General features: G+C 49.5%; 1 protein-coding gene across 2 annotated transcripts in view; it reads left to right on the top strand.

Moving 5' to 3' along the window:
* Nucleotides 1-23,683, top strand: part of LOC119978501 (putative helicase MOV-10) — a 95,213-nt gene that overhangs the window by 11,443 nt on the left and 60,087 nt on the right. For both annotated transcript variants that reach the window (XM_038820176.1, XM_038820175.1), the window contains exons 2-5: nt 1,939-2,038; nt 6,929-7,077; nt 16,284-16,522; nt 18,119-18,359. In XM_038820176.1, the coding sequence (XP_038676104.1) occupies nt 16,291-16,522; nt 18,119-18,359 (473 nt within the window). In that variant the 5' untranslated portion in view covers nt 1,939-2,038; nt 6,929-7,077; nt 16,284-16,290. The remainder of the gene's footprint in view (nt 1-1,938; nt 2,039-6,928; nt 7,078-16,283; nt 16,523-18,118; nt 18,360-23,683) is intronic.

Here is a 23,683-nt window from a genome sequence, read left to right as displayed (position 1 = left end):
GAATCATGGGTTTGAGCCGGGGGGGGGGATGGATAGTGTATACAGGAGGTGGAGGGAAGTGGGGCTGGTCAAGGTGAGGGATTTGTATTTGGAGGAAGGGTCCGCCAGTCTGGAGGAGCTACGGGAGAGGGAGGAGCTAAGGGAGAGGGTAGAGCTGCTGAGGGGTAGTGAGTTCAGGTATCTACAGGTTAGGGACTTTGCACGAAAGGTTTGGAAGGGGATCTCTTGATTGCCGGGATACACCCAGCTGGAGTGACTGCTGCTTCCGGATGTAGAAGGGGAGGGAAGAATTGGGGATATATATATAAGTGGCTGGGGGGGCAGGGAGGCGAGCGGGTGGTGAAGATCAAGGAGAAATGGGAAGCGGAGTTGGGAATGGAGATCAATTGGGGAGTATGGAGTGAGGCACTGCGAAGGGTAAACTGGACCTCCTCTTGTGCAAGGATGAGCCTGATACAGTTTAAGGTGATGCAAAGGGTGCATATGACTCAGACGAGAAGGAGTGGGTTCTTTCGGTGGGTAGCAGAGGGTAGCAGATGAGTGTGAGAGGTGTGGGCCGGAGCCAGCAAATCATGCGCGCATGTTTTGGGGTTGTGAAAAATTGGGAAGATTCTGGGCGGGAGTGTTCGCGGTCTTAGCCAGGATAGTGGAGGAGGAGGTGGACCCGGACCCTTTGGTGGTGATATTTGGGGTTTCAGAGAAGCCGGAGCTCATGGAGAGGAGGAAGGCCGATGTCTTGGCCTTCGCCTCTCTGATTGCACGGCGACAAATTTTGCTGGAGTGGCGGTCGGCATCGCCACCGGGGGTAGCAGTATGGTTGGGTGACCTGTATGACTTCCTGCGGTTAGAGAAGATAAAGTATGAGTTAAGGGCTCAGCAGGGGAGTTTGAGAAAAGGTGGGGGATGTTTGTGACCACGTTTTGAGGAGCTGTTCGTCGTGGGTGATGGGGAGGATTGGGGGGGGGGGGTTAAAAAGGAGAAAAATCTGTACAAACCATATGGTTGATTGTTGGGAAGAATGTTTCCTGGGTTATTTACTTGCTGTAACTTACTTTGATACAACTTTGAATAAAATGCGTTGTTAAAAGAAAACGACTTCGGTGAGCGCTGTTTGGTCATGCTCCTTGTGGGCATTCTTTTGACTCGGCCGTCTGGCAGGACTTGGGTGGATCCCGCGAGACATGACCCTGCCGTGAAACCCTTGAGAGGCCACTCCCAGCATCCACTGGCCGCACCACGCCCATTGTCTTTTCGTCGCAATGTTACAAAGTCAAAAAAAAGTATTGGGTTTCTTGTCCGGTACACTTACCTACACTTCAAAAATACTTTGTTGTCTGTAAAGTACTTTGGAATGGCGCCATATAAATGCAAGTCCTTCTTATAAAGCTGGAATCTGCATTAAAAGTCTGCAGTCTCAGATCGACAGCGAGAGTTTGGGATTCGGACAAGTGGAAAATGCTCACAAGGTTCCTCCCAACCTTTTAAAGATGTCAGAACCTGTAGGATTGGTACCTAATGGTACCATGTTGATCAGAGGGACTCTATGGCTGCAACAACAGAATAAGAAGCGTGTCCCAAGCAAAGGGAGAGAAAATCAGCAGTGTTCCAGCTGTTGGTGCACAATGCTAACGTATGGATCCATGTGTGAACTGGATTGAGCAAGGCTGTGCTGCCTAATCTTGGCTTTGCAGAAGTGGGCATTTGGGCTTCAGTCTAGTGCCCATGGAACTGTACCACAACTTTAAACTAACCCGCCCATTGGCGATCTGACAATTTGATACATCTCTGCTTTTTGAAGTCCATGAAGAGCAGTATTGAGCTGGATTTTCACCCTGCCTTTTTGCTCGATCACTTGAGTTTCTTGCCTGGTGAGTTTAAATTGCTCTTTCTTTGCCTCTATAGCTAGGTTTGATTAATCTGTCTATTTTTTTTTTCCAGAGATGGCATCGTAAGTGCCAATTTCTCGAGTGTAATTTACGCTCTAAGTAAATCGGGGAAGGCCCAAGTAACTCGTGGTGAGATCGCCTTTAATTCTCAGGTATTGTACTGAAAATTTCACTACACCCCTTGTACAACTTTCAAAGCAGGGAGGGGCAGCACGGTGGTGCAGTGGTTAGCATTGCTGCCTCACGGCGCCGAGGTCCCAGGTTCGATCCCGGCTCTGGGTCACTGTCCGTGTGGAGTTTGCACATTCTCCCTGTGTTTGCGTGGGTTTCACCCCCACAACCCAAAGATGTGCAGGGTAGGTGGATTGAAAATGCTTAATTGCCCCTTAATTGGAAAAAATGAATTGGGTACTCTAAATTTATTTTTAAAAACCTTTCAAAGCAGGGACACTAAATCCTCTCTGAGCTGTGATCAAACCTCGGGGGGGGGGGGGGGGGGGGGGGGGGGAAATCATAGTGGGGACATGTGTTATTCTCACCTTCAAGCACTTCTGTTTATTCCACTTTCACATGCTTGGAGCAAAAATAGTGGCAGGTTGGATAAACAGAACTGTTGGAAGATGAGGAAAACACACTTGTGTTTATCCTACCTCCTGCTATTTTTGTAACTAATAAACAACTGTTTGTTAGAACCGCCTGATGATTGGGCAGGAAAGAGTTTGCTTGCTTTCCGATTGGTTATGGGGAAGGCATATTGATGGGATGGACATGTTAGGGAACCAATTGTAGGACAGTGGGGATGGGGTAGTTCGAGATGAGGGGGGCAGAAGATGAAATCCTTGGTTATGCTCCCAACTCGGATGGCAACCCAAGGCCTTCAGAATGACGCATTATTGATGGGGTGCAGTCCTTTGAACACCAAGCGTCTCTCCCCTTCCACACTCGCTTCTCCTGGCTGAGCTCCCTATCTCGGTAGCATTGCTGTATTTTTTTTCAAAATTAATTCTTAAGATGCGGGCGTGATGGGCTGGCATGGCCCTCCTTTAGTGCCCATCTCTAGTTACCCTGAGATGTGAAAAGTCTTGAACTAGTTTGATGCAACTGGGTAAACCTCTTCAGAGGGCAGAGGCAGCTGCAGAGGGCAATGACCGGTGTCACGCCCAGTCCGGATTGGGTAAGGGCGCTCTCTCTCCCTGTTGAGAGTCCGAGTAAGGAGGCGTTGATGGCGGAGGGGGGAAATCAACTGGAATGAGCATCCTTGTCTGTTTTGAGTGGCACACAGAGTCCTGGGAGGAGAGGCCTGACACCAAAGGGAATTGGGAGAAACCAGTTAACACAGGAGTTGTTTGCACCCATCCCCTTCCAGATCTGGTTTAATTAAACATTATCTGCAGCGTGTTTGTGTGGGCTGAATCCTTTGGGGGAAAAGCAAATCTGTTGTTGGAACCATTGATATTCCATGTTCGGTGAAAGACGAAGATTTAATTGTGTCTTGGTTCACTAAATCATGAGAATGTTGAGTTAGGGTACACTCTGAATCGTGGGCGCAATTGTTGTGTTCCAGGCAGCTTTTGATTTCTGTGGGTGCTGATCCGGTGAAGACTTGTTGTGGGGCAGCATGGTGGCGCAGTGGGTTAGCACTGCTGCCTCACGGCGCCGAGGTCCCAGCTTCGATCCCGGCTCTGGGTCACTGTCCGTGTGGAGTTTGCACATTCTCCCCGTGTTTGTGTGGGTTTTGCCCCCACAACCCAAAGATGTGCGGGTTGGGTGGATTGACCACGCTAAATTGCCCCTTAATTGGAAAAAAATAATTAGGAATTCTAAAATTTAAAAACAAAAAAGACTTGTTGTGAGCTAGATTGTGGCAGCAGAGTGCACGGCTTGGGTCAAATGTCACGTTGCTTAGAAACAACCCGACTGTCTAGGAAGAGAACATTATTTGTGTAATGTGTTACCATCAATCCAAGATGCATCATTCACTGTTAAAAGAATCCAATTATTATTTTATTTTAAATTTAGAGTACCCAATTTATTTTCTTTGTGGGGGTGAGACCCAAGCAGAGAATGTACAAACTCCATATGGGCAGTGATGCCGTGATGCAGCAGTGCTAACCACTGTGCCACCATGCTGCCGTAAAGAATCCAATTATCAATATTTATCAAATTGGATTTTTAAAAAAAGAAATTTAGATTACCCAATTACTTTTTCCAATTCAGGGGCAATTTAGCGTGGCCAATCCACCTACTCTGCACATTTTTGGGTTGTGGGGGCGAAACCCACGCAGACACGGAGAGAATGTGCAAACTCCACACAGACAGTGACCCAGAGCCGGGATCGAACCTGGGACCTCAGCGCCGTGAGGCTAACCACTAGGCCACCGTGCTGCCCAAATTGGATTATTTATGATGCATCAGGTTCTTTGATATTTTAAAATTCATTCTCTGGTTATGGTGTTACTGGTGAGGTGGCGTGCTACGTTATGTGTGATGAATATACTCGCACAATGTGACTAATGTTTAAGTTGATGCATGAGGTGCCAGTCGAGTGCCCGGATTATTGTTGTGGCACCCAGCCAGACAACTGGGGCATATTCCATCACTGGCCTCTGCCGCATAGCGGTTGGAGGTGCTTTGGGGAGTCGGAATGTGAGTCACTCACTGCAGAGCACGGAGAATCTGACTTTCTACAGTGGTCACGGCACCGATGTGGCTGGTCGAGCTCAGTTCTGGTCATAGTCATTGATAATGCCGTTGAACACCAAGGGAGGAGGTAGTTAGATTCTCTTGTTGGCAGTGGCTACTGTCTGCATCGTCAGTCTCTAATGTACAGTCGTCTTTCTGCTGTGACTGGAATAAGTGACTCAGTCATTACTCGTCCTGTTTTCATGTTAGTGGAGCTAAAGTAAGCAACCGCCTCTTATCTTTACATTTCAAAGTCCTCCCAGACCCAGTTATTTAATAAAATTTTAGGGAGGTTAATAACAAGATGTGCCTTGTGAGAATATTCTCATGGTTCAAAGAATGATTAAAAACAAAACAGCTGGTGTCTGCTTTATCATGCAAGGACACCAGAATAATAATTGAGACAAGGACATAAATTCTCTTGCCTGCTTTCTGCCTTAATTTTAACAGTTGTCATTTAAAAAATATAGTTTATCCTTTTTACCCAGTGACACCTTAGCAACCACACAGTCAGGGGATGTTCACACTTTCTGCCTTTTCATAGCCCGTTTCTCTTTCTGCCTGCACCAGTCTCTCTGACTAAGTAATGCAGCAGACTGACAAATAAATGCACAGTCACATGGTGCTGAGTTCGTAGTCATAGAGGTTTACAGCATGAAAACAGGCCCTTTGGCCCAACTTGTCCATGCCGCTCAGTTTTTACCACAAAGCTAATCCATCGTTCCCATATAACTGTCGCATTCTTTTTTTAAAAATAGAGTACAGTAAGATTGGCTTTTTAAAAAATGGGGTATATTTAACACCATTATAAATGCAATTGGATTACTGTATCAAATTTGACAACTTGTCCGACTGATAGGGCTGTGGAGAGGGGAATAAAAGGAAGAAAATGAGGGAAAGCAAAGGTTTTTTTTAAAAAAGAAAGTTGAATGAAAATGTAGATTTTGCCAATTTTCTAAACTGTTTGAGCGTTGTGCTTTGTGTATTTAAACCGTCCAGTTCAATTAATCTTGTAGTTCAGTATTAAGTTCCACTATGATGAGAGTTTTCTGGTTTCAGAGTCTCCTCTCCACCCCAACATTGTTTTCTGTTTCGAAAGGCAAAATGCTGGAAAATCTCAGCAAGTCTGGCAGCATCTGTAGGGAGAGAAAAGAGCTAACGTTTCGAGTCCAATTACTTTTTGTCAAAGCTTGTTTTCTGTTTCCTCTCCTCCACTAACTTGCTGAGATAGTGTTCCATCGTAGCGTGTCCAGCACCCCCTGGAAGCCCACAGCAGCACACAGTAAGGCTTAGGTTATGAAGTATGCTATTCTGTGCAGCTCAGTGCACATAAATGGAGTGTGTAGACGATGAGGTTGTACCTTTCCATTCCTCACTCCTTGCTGGGTGAGCAGACTTTGCCTAGGGATCTGGGCCTTCATCATGGACTGCAATTCTCCTTAATTTAGCAAGGAAGGGGAAAATCCACTGAGGTTGCCAGTGTGGACATGACCCCCCCCCCCCGGCTGCAAAAACCTGAACACTCAGTCCAGCCTGATGCTCCCAATGCTGGACGGAGTGAATGCTGCACTGTCAGAGGTGCCGTCTTTTGGATGAGAGATGAAACCAACCAAATCTATTCGACCAAATTATTTTACCATTTGCGACTCCGATATTTGGTGGGTGGATTTTTGAACTGAATTTTTAAATATGTACCCTGTACCTCGGGGAGGAAGTAATTACTTTGGAGAGGGTTCAACACAAATTCATCAGAATGGCTAAACAACATCAACTTGGAATGCATTCCCTTGAACATTGGGCATCGATATGCCCCGGTCAGGAACCAATCTACCTCCTCTTTGATGGGGTGAGGGGTGTCAGCGCCCACTGTAGGAACAGGCCATTCGGCCCCTTGAGCCTTGGAAATTTGGAACTGTATTTCCCAGTTCTAGATTTCCTCCACGTGGGGAGATGTCCTCTCAGCATCCACCCTGTCAAGTCCCCTTGGGATCTTTTATGTTTCCAATATGGGCATAGATTTAAGGTAAGAGGCAGGAGATTAGAGAGGATGTGAGGAACAACCTTTTCACCCAGAGGCTGATGGGAGTTTGGAATTCGCTGCCTGAAAGGTTGGTGGAGGCTGAGACCCCCCCCCCAATAACATTTTAAGTTTTTAAATGTGCACTTGCGATCCCAGGACATACAAGGCTATGGGCCAAGTGCTGGGAAATGGGATTAGAATGGTTAGGTGGTTGCTTTTGACCAGCACAAAGAGTATAGGCCAAACTTGCTCAACCGTTCATCCATAAGATGACCAGCTGTACAAAGACTCTTGTGCAAAGAGGAACGACCTAATGTCCAGTGTCCTTTCTCCTTCCCAGCGGAGAAGAGTGGTGTATGCCGACCAGTATTCTAATCCATGGCCTGACCCCGTGGACAATCTGGGGAGAACATCGCCTCTGGCTCTTGTCCAGGAGCCTGGCAAAAGGGGCCGTGCCAGAGCCATCATCCGGAAGCTGAAAAAGAACAGGTAAAGTGTACACCCTTCAACGCTGGGGGGGAGGGGGGGAATGATTTGTTTGTGCTCTGAAGGCTGGAGTTCAAATTTTCTCCTAAATTTCTCCTAATCCAGCGTGATTGTCATTGAGCTGTTTGACCTTGAGGTGCATCGTTAATGAACCCAATCTGATCCTGTCTTCACTTGACGCCGTGAGTGCTTCAAGCAGGAATCATGAGGCAGTGATTGGAAGCAGGAGTGCCTGATTGATTGTCCTGTCACTAACCCAGGGCACTGAAGGCAGTTTTTAAAAATGTATTTATTTATTTTAAATTTAGAGTACCCAATTCATCTTTTTCTAATTAAGGGGCAATTTAGCGTGGCAATCATACCTAGCCTGCACATCTTTGGGTTGCGGGGGCGAAACCCACGCAAACACTGGGAGATTGTGCAAACTCCACGCGGATTTGTCCTCTATCCCAAAGAATTTGCTCATCCGAGCCACCGTCATGTGGGCCCGGTGAACGACCTTAAATTGAATCAGCCCGAGCCTGGCACATGTTGCGGTCGAATTTACCCTACTCGGGGCCTCTGCCCACAGCACGTCCTCCATTTCCCCGCCTAGCTCCTCCTCCCATTTAAGTTTCAGTTCCTCTGTCTGGGATCCTTCCTCCCTCATGAGCACCTTATAAATATCAGAGACTCTACCCTCACCTTCTTCCCCCCCTAGAGACTATTCTGTCTTGGATCCCCATTGGCGGGAGGCGTGGGAAAGATGAGATCTGTCTACGAATAAAGTCCCGCAACTGTAGGTACCTAAAATCATTTCCCCTTACCAGCCCAAATTTCTCCTCCAAGCTCCTCAAACTCGCAAAGCTCCCTTCCAGGAACATATTTCCCACCCCAGCCCGCTGCCATGCTCGAAACCCCCCCATTCATGCTCCTGGGGGCAAACCGATGGTTGTCGCAGATTGGCGCCCAAATTGACGCCCCCATCTCCCCTACATGCCTCCTCCACTGGCCCTATATCCGCAGAGTCGCCACCACTACCGGGCTGGTGGAGTACCTGGCCGGCGGCAGCGGTAGAGGAGCCGTGACCAGGGCTGCCAAGCTGGAACCCCTGCACGAAACCGCCTCCACCCGCTCCCAGATAGACCCCGTACCCACCATCCACTTCCTTATCATAGTGATGTTGGCCGCCCAGTAATAATTAATCAGACTCGGCAAAGCCAGCCCTCCCTCGCTGCGGTTCCTCGCCAGCATCGCCGCCTTCACTCGCGGGGATTTTCCCGCTCAGACAAAGCTCATGATCATCCTGTTAACTCTTTTGAAGAAGGACTGTGGGACAAAGATCGGGAGGCACTGAAAAATAAACAGAAATCTAGGGAGGATTGTCATCTTTACAGTCTGCACCCTCCTTGCCAGCGACAGCAGGAGTGCATCGCATCTCCGAAACTCTCCCTTCATTTGCTCCACCACCCTGGCCAAATTTAACTTGTGCAGCCTGCCCCAGTCTCGTGCCACCTGGATTCCCAAATACCGGAAATGTTCCTCAACCAGCCTAAACGGTAGCCCTCTCAATTGGTTCTCCTGGCCCCTTGCCTGTACCACAAACATTTCACTCTTGGCCGTATTTAATTTGTATCCTGAAAACTGGCCGAACTTCCTCAACATTCCCAGTATACTTCCCATCCCGGCCACTGGGTCCGACACTTACAGGAGCAGGTCGTCTGCGTAAAGAGAGACCCTATGTTCTACCCCGCCCCTCACCATCCCCTTGCTCTCAGCGCAATCGCCAGCGGCTCTATGGCCAGCGCAAACAGCAGTGGGGAGAGCGGGCAGCCCTGTCTGGTCCCTCGGTACAGCCTAAAGTACTCCGACACTTCCCGGTTAGAACTGACGCTGGCCTTTGGGGCCTGATATAATAATTTGATCCAATTAACCAGTCCCTCCCCAAACCCAAACCGTCCGAGCACCTCCCATAGATAGTCCCACTCCACCCGGTCAAAGGCCTTCTCGGCGTCCATCGCCACCACTACCTCCACCTCCCTGCCCGCCGGGGGCATCATTATCACATTAAGTAATCTTCTCAGGTTGGCCACCAGCTGCCTACCTTTCACGAACCCAGTTTGGTCCTCCCCAATCACCTCCGGTAAGCAGTCCTCCATTCTAACCGCCAGTACCTTTGCCAGGAGCTTGGCGTCAACATTAATCAGGGAGATTGGCCTGTAGGACCCGCACGCCTCCGGGTCTTTACCCCGCTTCAATATCAGTGATATAGTGGCTTGCGACATTGTCGGCGACAGGGTCCCTCCGTCCCTTGCCTCATTGAAAACCCTCGCCAAGACCGGGCCCACACGCTCAGAAAACCTCCTATAGAACTCTACTGGGTATCCATCCGGCCCTGGGGCTTTCCCCGACTGCATGGCCTTTAGGCTCCCCAATACCTCCTCCACTCTAATCGGGGCCCCCAGCTCACCCACTCGCCCCCCACCTACTGTTGGGAATGTTAACCCGTCCAGAAACCTTTTCATCTCCTCCGGTTCTTCCGGCGGCCCCGAAGTATACAGCTTGCGATAGAAGTCCTGGAATTCCTTATTCAATCCTGCCGGGTCCTCCACTTTGCGCCCCTCCCCATCCATCACTCTACTTATTTCCCTGGCCGCCTCCCTCTTCCTGAGTTGCTGCGCTACCAGTCTGCTAGCCTTTTCCCCATGCTCGTACACCACGCCCCTTGCCTTCCTAAGCTGTTCCACGGCCCTGCTCGTGGATAGTGCCCCCAGTTCTGTCTGTAGTCTCTGCCTCTCCCTGAGTAAAACCTCCCCCGGGAACTCCGCGTGCTTTCATCTATCCGACCCATTTCCCTGACCAATCTATCCATCTCTGCCCTGTCTGCCTTGGTTCTGTGGGCTCCAATTGAAATCAGCTCCCCCCCGCACTACTGCCTTTAGCGCCTCCCATAGGGTCGCCGCTGAGACCTCCCCCGTGTCATTCACCGGCAAGTAATTTTGGATACACCTCCGAAGCCTCTCACAGATCCCCTCCTCCGACAGCAGTCCCACGTCTAGCCTCCATTGTGGGCGTTGGTGATTCGCCCCTCCGACCTGCAGGTCTACCCAGTGCGGGGCATGGTCTGAGATAGTAATTGCCGAATATTCCGTGTTCTTTACCTCCCCTATACAATCCCTGCTCAGTACGAAGAAATCTATCCTAGAATATACTTTATGGACGTGCGAGTAAATCGAGTAGCCCCTTCCTGTCGGCTGTCTGGCTCTCCAGGGGTCCACTGCCCCCATTTGCTCCATAAACCCTTTCAGCTCCCTTGCCATTGCTGGGAGTCTACCCGTTCTGGGACACGACCAATCCAAAGCCGGGTCAAGGACCATGTTAAAGTCTCCCCCCCCCCCAATATTAGCCTGCGAGAGTCCAGGTCCGGGATCTTCCCCAGCATTCTTTTTTTTAAAATTTAGTGTACCCAATTAATTTTTTCAATTAAGGGGCAATTTAGTGTGGCCAATTCACCTACCCTGCACATCTTTTGGGTTGTGAGGGCAAAACCCACGCAAACACGGGGTGAATGTGCAAACTCCACACTGACAGTGACCCAGGGCCGGGATCGAACCTGGGACCTCGGCGCCGTGAGGTGGCAATGCTAACCACTGTACCACCGTGCTGCCCTGCCCCAGCACTCTTTTAATGAAGTCCACGTCATCCCAGTTCGGGGCATATATATTCACCAGCACCACTCTTCTCCCCTCCAGTCTGCCCCGTACAATCAGGTATCTGCCCCCCCTGTCTGCGTCTATGCCCTCCGCCTCAAATTGCACCCCCTTGTTGATCATGATTGCCACCCCTCTGTACTTCGAGTCCAAGTCCGAGTGGAAGACCTCGCTAATCCAGGCCTTCCTTAGCCTGGTCTGGTCAGACACTTTCAGATGTGTCTCCTGCAACATAATTACGTCCGCCGTCAGAGCCCGCAAGTGCGCGAACACCCGCGCCCTCTTAACCGGCCCATTCAGTCCCCTGACGTTCAAGGTGACCAGCCTGGTCGGGGGGCAGAAAAAACAGGAAAAAACAAAAACATAAGAGAAAAAAAAAACACAAAAGAAAAAACCCAAGCCAGTGTCCATGAACAAAGGAAAGAGTCCCAAATGTTCCGCTTGGCACCTTTGGCCCAGCAAACCGTTGAACAGCAGTCCAGGCCCATTCGGCGTACCTTCCCACTGTAATCCTTGGGCCCTAATTCACGTCTGTGGGGCCTCTTTTCGGGACCAGCCCCTGATCCCTCGCAAAATCCATCGCTTCTTCGGGCTTGGAGAAGTAGTGGTGTTGACCCTGGTGCGTGACCCATAAACGAGCCGGGAACAGCAGAAACACTATAAAGTTACAGAATAAACACTACAATAATGCGCACCCCCCCCCCCCCCCCCCCCCCCCCCCTCCCGGGTTGCTGCTGCTATTGACCCAGTTACCTATCTCTGAGCCACTCCTTGACATTCTTAAAGGCTGTTCGCCGCCGAGCCACCTCCTGGCTTAGGTGCTGGTAAATGCGGAGGACACTGTTGTTCCACGCGCTGCTCCTGGCGCTCTTTGCCCACCGCAGCACCCGCTCCTTGTCCACGAACCTGTGGAACCTAATCACCATCGGGCGGGGTGGGGTCCGTCCGGCCGCCCCTGCCTTGCCTGCACTCTGTGTGCCCCCTCCAGCTCCAGCGGTCGTGGAAAGGCTTTGGCCCCCATCAGCTGCATCAATAGTTCTGCTACAAACGCTGCGGCATCAGCTCCCTCAGCCCCCTGCGGGAGGCCGACCATCCTCGGATTGTTCCTGCGGACTCTATTCTCCAGCTCCTCCACTCTGTCTAGCAGTCTTCTCTGCCGCTCCTTCAGCCCGTCAACTTCTAGCGCCGCAACCGTCTGCGCATCCGCCTGCTCCTCCACCGCTTCTCCCAGCTCCTTAACTTTAACATCTTGCGCATCCAGCCTCTGGTTCAGCTGATCCACCGCTTTCTGGATTGGGTCCAAGCTATCCTGCTTCAGCGCTTCAAAACTGGACTTCATTACCTGGAGCATGTTATCCAGCGCCTGCTGGATTGCTGAGTCCGGGGTCCGTGTGTCCGCCATCTTAGGTTCCAGGTAAGTTTCATCAGCTCCTTGTCTCTGTCCCTTTTTCTCTCTCTTCTTCTGCCTTCTGGACTCCCGCTGTTCCATGTGCCGCAGCCCGCTCCTCAGCACTTTCGCCGCCGCCTTCCTTCAGCTCCGTGGTCCCCGCTATCGCGGGGAATCAGCCCCTAAACTCCCGCCGGAGTGAGAGCCTGCCGAACGTGTGACTCACTCGGACATCGCCGCCACCGGAAGTAACATTAATATCTTTTAATCACAAGGTGGAGACACAGCGGGATTCACTCCGGTTTACAGTTCATCATCCTGTAGGTCACATGAAGCAATGATAATGGGGTTTGTTGACTAATCACAGAATCCTGGAATTGTTACCATGCAGAAGGAGGCTATTCGGCCCATCGTGTTTGTGCTGGATCTCCGAATGAACAATTCCATCTCGTACCCCCACTTTCCCCTCTTGTAACCCTGCACATTCTACTTCCGGTGAGACCTGATTGCGGCCTACAAAGAGAGGACCAGACAGGGTGACCAGTCAGAAACTTGTTTCCCAAAGTGGAAGACTAAATTGCAAGGGGGCAACAGGTTCAAGGTGAGAGTGGGAAAGTTTAGGGGAGATGTGCGGGAAAAGATTTTCACACAGAGGGTGGTGGGTGCCTAGAAAGTGTTGCCAGTGGAGGTGGTGGAGGCAGGCACAATGGTAACGCTTAAGATGCATCTTTTTTTTAAATTTAGAGAACCCAATTCATTTTTTCCAATTAAAGGGCAATTCAGCGTGGCCAATCCACCTACCCTGCACATCTTGGATTGTGGGGGCGAAACCCACGCAAACAAAGGGAGAATGTGCAAACTCCACACGGACAGTGACCCAGAGCCGGGATCGAACCTGGGACCTCGGCGCTGTGAAACAGCAGTGCTATCCACTACGCCACCGTGCTGCCCTGCTTAAGATGCATCTTGATAAGACGCATGAACAGGCGGGGAATGGAGGGATACAGATCATTTGGACAATAAGTAGTAGGTCTAAATAAGGAATCTGGATCGGCGCAGTCTTGGAGGGCCGAAGGGCCTGTTCTGGCTGTAATGTTCTTTGTTCGTTTTAGATAACCGCCTAATTCCCTTTTAAATTCTTCAATTGAACCTGCTTTCCGCCCACTCCAGATCCTAACCACTTGTGGTGCAAAAACAGAATATTCCTCGTGTCTCCATTGCTTCTTTTGCTGATTTAGGCTTGAATTTGTGCCCTCTGGTTCTCGACCTCTCCATGAGTGGGAACAGTTTCTCCATATCTGCTTTAACCTGACCCCTGATGGCTTTTAAAAAAAAAAAAAAATGTTTTATTAAGGTATTTGAAAATTTTTATAATAGTAACAAAAACAATGACATCGACATGGTAATTACTCCCCCCCCCCCCCCCCCCCCCCCCCCACTGCCCCGGAATACTGCATCTGCTGACGTTTTTCATTTTCCCCGAGAAAGTCGATGAACAGCTGCCACCTCCGGGAGAACCCTAACATTGACCCTCTTAAGGCAAACTTTATTTTTTCGAGGCTGAGAAAACCAGCCATGTCAGTAATCCAGGTCTCCACACTCGGGGGCTTCGAGTCCCTCCACATTAATAAGATCCATCTCCGGGCTACCAGGGAGGCAAAGGCCAGGACGTCGGCCTCTTTAGCCCCCTGAACTCCCGGATCTTCCGACACTCCAAAGATCGCTACCTCCGGACTTGGCACCCACCACCCGTGTTTTTAGCACTGTGGACATTGTCTTAGCAAAACCCTGCCAAAACCCTCTAAGCTTCAGGCATGTCCAAAACATGTGGACATGATTTGCTGGGCTCCCCGCGCACCTCGCACACCTATCCTCTACCCTGAAAAACATACTCATCCTAGCCACTGTCATGTGTGCCTGGTGGACTGCCGCATGATGAGGAGGTATTAACCCTGGTTAGGGTATCCGCCCATAAACCCGCCTCTATCTCTCCTCCTAGCTCGTCCTCCCACTTGCCCTTGAGCTCCTCCACCGGAGTTTCCTCCGCCTCCGAAAGCTCCTGGTAAATATCCGATACCTTCCCCTCTCCCACCCAGGTACTGGAAACTACTCTATCCTGTATCCCCCATGGCGGCTGCAGCGGAAAGGCCGGCACCTGTTTTCTCAGTAAGTCACGCACCTGCAAATACCTAAAACCATTCCCTGCTAGCAATTTAAATTTATCCCCCAAAGCTTTCCCTGGGAAAGCTCCCATCTATAAATCGATCCCCCATCCTTCTAATTCCTGCCGTCTGCCAACTCCGGAAGCCGCCATCTAGCCTACCCAGTACAAACCTGTGGTTGTTATAAATCGGGATCCAAATCGATGCTCCCTCCACTCTCTAATATCTCCTCAACTGCCCCAGATCCTCAGAGCCGCCACCACCACCGGACTTGCGGAGTATCGGGCCGGCGAGAACGGCAGAGGTGCCGTTACCAATGCTCCCAGACTGGTGTCTTTACAACTCGCTGCCTCCATCCGCTCCCATGCCGACCCCTCCCCCACTGCCCACTTCCTGATCATGTCTATATTAGCAGCCCAGTAGTAATTGAAGATTACTGGAGCGCCAACCTACCCTCCCCCCGGCTGCGCTCCAGCAACACTTTCTTCACTCGCTAGGTTTTACTCGCCCACACAAAGCCCAAAATAATCTTATTCACCCACTTGAAAAAGGCCTCTGGGATGAAGATGGGAGGCACTAAAATCTGGGGAGGACCGTCATTTTCGCGGTCTGTACCCTCCCCGCCAGTGACAGCGGGAGTGTGTCCCATCTCTTAGAGTCCCCTTCCATTTGTTCTACCAACCGGGATAGATTAAGCTTATGCAGTACCTCCCATTTCCGGACCACCTGGATTCCCAGATATCAAAGGCTCTTCCCTACCATTCTAAGCGGCAGCTCTCCCAGTCTCTTCTCCATCCCTCTTGCCTGGATCGCAAGCATCTCGCTTTTCCCCACGTTCAATTTATACCCCAAAAATTTGCCAAATTCCCCCACGATTAACCCCTGCTGGTTTTGAACACCTCTATCGGTGAGTCTGTGACAGAGCCAGAATTGAGGTGAGGAGAACCCCCAGAGGTGGGAGGGCTTTGGTGGGAACAATAGGTCCAAAGACACCTATTCCTCTCGCCACATGTTATGTCTCAAATTACTCCGATACTGGAGCCTAATATATTCTGAAAGAGTTCTACCTGATTTGATTGAGGTTGTGGAAGCAGATTCTTCAAAAGCGTTCAAAGGGCATCTTGACATTTAGAGGGATACGGCACTGGGAAGTGCTGAGGGTTTTGGCCAAGGGTGGTATCATGAACGGTACAGGCTTGGAGGGCCGAAGGGCCTGTCCCTGTGCTATATTGTTCTTTGAATGTGTACTACCCTCTCATCATTTCCCTAGGGAACCCAACCCATCTAAACACCACTCACTGACTGAAATATTGTTTCCACAGAACTGTGTTAAATTTGCCCCCATCTCCACCAAATTTCTATTCAGAACATAGAACAGTACAGCACAGAACAGGCCCTTCGGCCCTCGATGTTGTGCCGAGCAATGATCACCCTACTCAAACCCACGTATCCACCCTATACCCGTAACCCAACAACCCCCCCCTTAACCTTACTTTTTAGGACACTACGGGCAATTTATCAAGGCCAATCCACCTAACCTGCACATCTTTGGACTGTGGGAGGAAACCGGAGCACCCGGAGGAAACCCACGCACACACGGGGAGGACGTGCAGACTCCACACAGACAGTGACCCAGCCGGGAATCGAACCTAGGACCCTGGAGCTGTGAAGCATTTATGCTAACCACCATGCTACCGTGCTGCCCATGTTTTGACATTTTCAATCCTCTTGTGAATTTTTGGCCTTTGCTGGCCACTTGCTGAATGGAGCTAATATTGTCCCGGATTTCTGATTTGACCCATTGCCCCAATTGTTGGAGTGGATCCCTCACTGCACTATTGACCCCTGATTGTAACAATGGGCCCAGATCCCAGTAGTGTCGGAACCCGGGTGCCGTTACTCAACGTGGTGGGGAGTTTAACTGCTGGACGTCTGGTTGCTGTGGTAACTCGGTGTTACTGTGTCTTTCAGGCATCAGATGATCCAGAATAAAGGCGGTGTGACGGTATGGTCGGAGTTCGATACCGGTGAGGGGAAGATCCGAGTTTTCCTCGCCCCTAGTGAACGGAAATCGGTTCCCATCTATGTCAAGAATGAAGGGAGTGAGTCGGTGTCCTTCGTACGATGTGAGATGCTTCGCAAGTTCCGTGTGTTCAGCCTGAATGACGTGGCGAATGTGACCAGTTCCCAACCATTGACGCTGGGCTCAGGTGAGGTGCCTCTTTCCTTTTCCTGACTTCCTGCTGCCAGCTTCCTGAAAATTCTCTCTCCGGGTAAGAATGGATTTGACCGCCAACCGCTGACTGCTGCTTGGAGGTGCTGGCAGGCCTCTCACACGGGGCAATCCACAATTTAGGGGCCATAAATAAAAGGCGGTCACTAATAAATCCAGTGAAAAATTTAGGATAAACTTACTTACCCAGAGAGTGGTGAGAACGTGGAACTCGCTTTCGCAGGGAGTGGTTGAGGTGAATAGCAGAGTTTTAAAAAGAATTTAAAGTACCCAATTCTTTTTTTTTCCCAATTAAAGGACTATTTAGCATGACCGATCCACCAACCCTGTACATCTTTGGGTTGTGGGAGTGGGACCCTCGCAGACACGGGGGGTACGTGCAAACTCCACAAGTACAGTGACCCGGGGCTGGGATGGAACCCGGGTCCTCAGTGCCGTGAGGCAGCAGTGCTAGCCACTGCGCCACCGTGCCGCCCAGGAGAGTTACATTTAAGGGGAAATCTAGATAGACGCGTGAGGGATAGGAAAAGAAGGATATGCTGGTGGGAGGGAGAGTTGTGTTGGGCATTAACACCAGCCTGAATTAGTTGGCCTAAATGGCCTGCTTATGTAAATTCATTCTAATTATAGATAGAAGGTCATAGAATTTACAGTGCATAAGCAAGCCATTTGGCCCATCGAGTCTGCACCGGCTCTTGGAAAGAGCACCCTACTTAAGCCCACAACTCCATCCTATTCCAGTAACCCCAGCTATCTTTTTTTGGACACTAAGGGCAATTTATCATGGCCAATCCAGCTAACCCGCGCATCTTTGGATTGTGGGAGGAAGCTGGAGCAGCCGGAGGAAACCCACACACACACGGGGAGAACGTACAGACAGAGACCCAAGCCGAGAATCGAACCTGGGACACTGGGGTTGTGAAGCAACTGTGCTAACCACTGTGCTAACGTGCTGCCTACTGTAGAAACATATAAAAAGCAGGACTAAAACATGTGGTCCACAGAACCTAGAGTCTAGAAATCTACCTATTTCTTTCTTCGATACATTCAGTGACTTGGCTCCCGCAGTCTTCTGTGGTAGAAAATTCCACACATTCACCACCCTCTGGGAAAAGTGTCCCCTCGCCTCAATCCAAAATTACCTGTGTCCTGAGACTGACCCCTTGTTCTAGAACCCCCCCCCCCCCCCGCAGGCAGCGGAAACAACACCCTTACCATCCAGTCTGCCCACCCCTGTCACAACTTTGTACGTTTCAATGCGATCCACCCTCATTCTTCTAAATTCCAGGGAACACAGCCCCAGACTACCCAATCTCACCTCCTACGACAATCCTGCCACCCCAGGAATCAATCTGATGAACTGTCGCTGCACTTCCTCCATGGCAAGTGTATCCTTTCTTAGATAAGGAGATCGCCCGATATATCTCGATCACTGGTAGCAGTTTTTGATGCAATTGTGAGTGACTTGCCAGGCCACTTCAAAACACGGTTTACAAGTTAAAAAAGTTAAGTTTTAAGTGTGGCAGGACACTGTGCTTTGGACAGGTCAGTAACTTGTTCTTTATTTGTGCAGGAGAGGCCCACCAGATTGAAGTTGTTTGCTCGATGGCTGACTCTGGTTATTTCCCGATTACACTCGTTTTTCAGTTCCGAGATGGCAGCGCCAATTCTTTCCACATCATTCGCTTCTTCTCGGCTCGGGTAACCAGCAAGTTAATTGAAGAGCTTAAACCAACTGCTCCCTACAAGCCATACCAACTTAGCATCAAACGCCCGACGGACGAGATTGTGGTAGAAGGAACAATGCCGGATAGGTGAGCTCAAAGTTTTAATGTACTGTCTGTCAGAACCTGTCTGAGACCTGCATCCCTGAAAGGGGTGCATTCTGCAGCATTGCCAGGGCACTGTGGCTTGCCTGGGGGTCAGAAGGTTTTGGGTTCAAGACCTTGGAGTTGAACATGAAAATCAAAGCTGCCCCTCCCAGTGCAGTGCTTCTGGTTGAATTAAAATTGACCCTGTCTGCCCTCGTGGATGGATGTAAAAGATTCAACAGCGTTAGGGGCGGCATGCGGCACAGTGGTTAGCACTGGGACTGTGGCGCTGAGGGCCCGGGTTCGAAACCCGACCCTGGGTTGCTGTCTGTGTGGAGTTTGCACATTCTCCCCGTGTCTACATGGGTTTCACTCCCACAACCCAAAGATGTGCAGGGTAGGTGGATTGGCCACGCTAAATTGCCCCTTAATTGGAGAAAAAAAATAATTGGGTACTCTAAATTTATTTAAAAAAAGATTCAATGGCATTATTTTAAAGAAGCGAGCACTTCCCGGCTAATATTTACCCCTCCAGCATCGTTACTAAAGCCATGTGATCTAGTTCTTATCACGCTACTGTTTGTGGGAGATTGCTGGATACAAGTTGACTGCCACTTTTTAAAGCAAAACTAATTATTATGGGATGTGGGCTTCGCTGGTTAGACCAGCATTTGTTGCCCATCCCTAGTTAGCCGTGAGAAGGTGGTGATGTACTGCCTTGAACCGCTGCAGTTCATGTGGTGTAGGTACACCTACTGTGCTGTTGGGGAGGACGTTCCAGGATTTTGACCCAGTAACAGTGAGCAAACGTTATTTCCAAGTCAGGATGGTGAGTGACTCGGAGGGGAACCTGCAGGCAGTGGTGTTCCCATGTGTCTGCAGCCCTTGTCCTCAGTGGTAGAGATCATGGATTTGGAAGGTGCTGTCTAAGGAGCCTTGGTAAGTCACTGCCGTGCATCTTGTAGATGGTACACACTGCTGCCACTGTGCGCCAGTGGTGGAGGGGGTGAATGCTCTTGGCAGCGGTGCCAATTAAGTGGGATGCTTTGGCCAGTCAAGTGAAGAATATTCGATCACACTCCTGATTTGTGCCTTGGAGGTGGTGGATAGGCTTTGGGGAGTGAGGAGGTGGAGATATTCACCACAGGATTCCGAGTCTCTGTCCTGCTCTTGTAACCACAGTACTTGTGTGGCTTGTCCAGTTCTGTTTCTGGTCAATGGTAACCCTCTGGATGTTGATAGTGGTGGGGTTCAGTGATTGTAATACCATTTAATGTCAAATGGAGATGGTTAGATTCTCTTTTGTCATTGCCTGGCACTTGTGTGGCACAAATGTTACTTGGCACTTGTCACCTCAAGCCTGGGTATTGTCCAAGTCTTGTTTCATTTGGAAGAAGATTGCTTCAGATCTGAGTTGTGGGTGGTGTTGAACATTGTACAGTCATCAACGAATATGCCCACTTCTGACCCTATGAGTGTCATTGATGAAGCAGTTGGGTCTAGGATACTACCCAGAGGAACTCCTGAGTAGATTGAGTACTCCAAAAATGGCCACAACCATCTTCCTTTGGGCTAGGTATAACTCCAACCATCAGAGAGTTTCCCCCCTGATTCCCATTGACTCTAGTTTTGCTACACTTCAAAAGGTATTTTGTGACTTTAAAGTGCTTTAGGATGTCCTGTGTTTGTGAAAGGCAAACACAATTTTGTGTAATAAATAAAATTTTGTCTTTCTTGGACTTCATTTGCTTCACTATTAGCATTTATTGCCCATCCCTAATTGCCCCTGAGGGGGCAGTTAAGAGTCAACCACATGCTGTGGGTCTGGAGTCATGTAGGCCAGACCGTTGCAACCGGTCCATATCAGAGGCTATTTCCCTGGCCCTCCACTCATCCCCAGAGCATCTCGAAAACAAGGACTCCTCCATCAGACTCCAATTTATTGAATACAGCTCTGCCTTCCAACACCATAATCCCAGCCAAGCTCATATCAAAGCTCCAAAACCTAGGACTTGGCTCTCTACTCTGCAACTGGATCCTTGACTTTCTGACCAACAGACTACAATCAATAAGAATGAACAACAACACCACCTCCACAATAGTCCTCAATACTGGGGCCACGCAAGGGTGCGTACTTAGCCCCCTACTCTACTCCCTGTACGCACACGAATGCGTGGCAAAATTTGGTTCCAACTCCATCAACAAGTTTGCTGACGATATGACCATAGTGGGCCGGATATCGAATAACGACGAGTCAGAATACAGGAGGGAGATAGAGAACCTAGTGGAGTGGTGTAGGGACAACAATCTCTCCCTCAATGCCAGCAAAACTAAAGAGCTGGTCATTGACTTCAGGAAGCAAAGTACTGTACACACCCCTGTCAGCATCAACGGGGCCGAGGTGGAAATGGTTAGCAGTTTCAAATTCCTAAAAATCTGTCCTGGTCCACCCATGTCGACGCTACCACCAAGAAAGCACAACAGCGCCTATACTTCCTCAGGAAACTAAGGAAATTTGGCATGTCCACATTAGCCCTTACCAACTTTTACAGATGCACCATAGAAAGCATCCTATCGGGCTGCATCACAGCCTGGTATGGCAACTGCTCGGCCCAGGACCAAGAAACTTCAGAGAGTCGTGACACCACAGATTAACCTCAGATTATCTCCATTATGTAGACAGTGAAGATGTCTTTATAAAATATGGCCATTTTTGTCATGTTTTGTCAATTAAGTGATAACATAAATTTAATACTGATGAGCTGGAGGTCTTGTGCAGTTAGCAACGTTCCTGCCTCAGAGCCACAAGATCTGGGTTCAAGTAATAATAACAATCTTTATCAGTGTCACAAGTAGGCTTATATTAACACTGCAATGAAGTTACTGTGAAAAGCCTCTAGTTGCCACATTCTGGCTCCTGTTCGGGTACACTGAGGGATAATTCAGAATGTCCAATTCGCCCAACAAGCACATCTTTCGGGACTTTGTGGGAGGAAACTGGAACACCCGGAGGAAACCCACGCGCGCACAGGGAGAATGTGCAGACCCCTCGCAGACGGGTGACCCAAGCTGGGAATTGAACCTGGTTCCCTGGCGCTGGGAAGCAACAGTGCTAACCACTGTGCTCCCGTGCCACCCCAGGGCTTAGCGCAGCCAAACAAGTTGAGTGTTGCAAAATCCTTCCAACACACGGGAGAAACTCCATGCTTGATGTGGAATGGCGGCCCTCAAGCAAGCCACCCTTTCAGGAATTACTACCTGTGGGAACAGATTAAAGTCTGCCTTCCTACACCACTAGATGACAGAAGAGAATTGGAATCGGAATACTTTTAATATAAATTTAGAGTACCAATTATATTATTCCAATTAAGGTGGAATTTAGTGTGGCCAATCCACCACTCCGCCAATACGCACACCTTCCCCACTCTCTGGGTAAAAATGTTTCTCCTCGATTCCCTCTTTTAAAATTTTTTTTAGAGTACCCAATTGTTTATTTTTTCTCAATTAAGGGGCAGTTTTAGCGTGGCCAATCCACCTAACCTGCACCTTTTTTGGGTTGTGGGGATGAAACCCACGCAGACACAGGGAGAATGTGTAAACTCCACACAGACAGTGACCCAGGGCTGGGATTGAACCTGGGACCTCGGTGCTGTGAGGCAGCAGTGCTAACCACTGTGCTGCCCTGGAATGGGAATGCTGATGAATGTAAATTGTAAGTGAGAAGGACAAAAAAAGCAATGGTGATGTGCATGGGTACAGTGAATGAGACCCGGGGGCTTAATACTGAGACAGAGAAGCAATTTCCTCTTAAAACTAAGAAGTTTGAGGTCCCAGGTTTGATCCCGGCTCTGGGTCACTGTCCGTGTGGACTTTGCACATTCTCCCCGTGTCTGCGTGGGTTTCGCCCCCACAACCCCAAAAATGTGCAGAGTGGCCACACTAAATTGCCCCTTAATTGGAAAAAATAATTGGGTAATCTAAATTTATTTTAAAAATTAAAGGAAAAAAAAACCGAAGAAGTGGGCAGCACGGTAGCACAGTGGCTAGCACTGGCTTCACAGCGCCAGGGTCCCAGGTTTGATTCCCCGCTTGATCACTGTCTGTGCGGAGTGATGTGTTAGGGAGGTTGGTTCGATGTGGATTGCACTCGATGTAGGGAAGTTAGAAACAGATGTCTAACACTGGAGAAGATCCAACACTGTTTTATTCAACTATAGAGCTATACATATTCAGCTGTGGGTCGACACTATACTGATCTGACTGGTGACCTTGTAGTAGCCTGACCAGACTTATTAGCTACTGCATGGTGTTTGCACTTGCTAGCTCGTGGACTCTGACTGTCTCAGTGGCTGGGTCCCGAGAGAGCGGGAAACGTAGTGTCCGCTGGCTTTATAGTGGTAGTGTCCTGTCTGGTGATTGGCTGCTCTGTTCTGTGTGCTTACTGGTCCTCCTATGTGTCAATCACTGCCTGTCTGCATCTCATTATATACATGAGTGGATATTATGACATGGAGTCTGCAAGTTCTCCCCGTGTCTGCATGGGTTTCCTCCGGGTGCTCCGGTTTCCTCCCACAGTCCTGGAAGACGTTCAGGTTAGGTGGATTGGCCACGCTAAATTGCCCTTGGTGACCAAAAAGGTTAGGAGGGGTTATTGGGTTACAGGGATAGGGTGGAAATGAGGGCTTAAGTGGGTCAGTGCTGACTCGATGGGCTGAATCGCCTCTTTCTGCATTGTATGTTCTATAAGTGAAAGTTAGAATCCATGGGCCAAACAAGTGGGATTGGATTTTTCTGAAAGTTCTATAATGGACTGCCCAGACCTCACCTGAGTTATTCACCACAATTTCAAGGGCTTATTGATGGGTGATCAGTCCTCCTGGAATTGAAGATTAATTTCCAGGACGCTCCTGCAAGAAACCCATGAGGCAACTGACCCGCACGTTCTCGATTTGGCAAGAAACAACATTGTCACAAATGCTCCCAACGTGTAATGTGGCATTGGTTGAATGCTTGCACGATGGAGGGATTGGTTTTTGGGACTCGGGGAATTGTGCCATTATTAACTGAATGTTAAGTGGACTGGCACCTTGGGGGCCAAATGTATGATTTTGGTTGGGGAGAGGGGGGAAGAGTTCAACCAATGCTGGCCTCCTTACTGGGAGGGTGCCGAGAAACATTGAGACTAATTCCAAGTCTCTTGAGGAAATATTGAAGAGTCTCGGTTTCTGCAGTCTCGACGAGCAAAGGTGGGTAGGCAATGCTCATTGAGGATTAGAAAGGACAGATCAGGTTGAGGAGTATTCTTTTTCACCCTGCAGGCGATATGG

Source organism: Scyliorhinus canicula, chromosome 15 (assembly GCF_902713615.1).
Source record: "Scyliorhinus canicula chromosome 15, sScyCan1.1, whole genome shotgun sequence".
NCBI classification, from domain to species: Eukaryota; Metazoa; Chordata; class Chondrichthyes; order Carcharhiniformes; family Scyliorhinidae; genus Scyliorhinus; species Scyliorhinus canicula.
The sequence above is the reverse complement of the archived record's forward strand: the minus strand, read 5'-3'. Positions and strand labels throughout refer to the sequence as shown.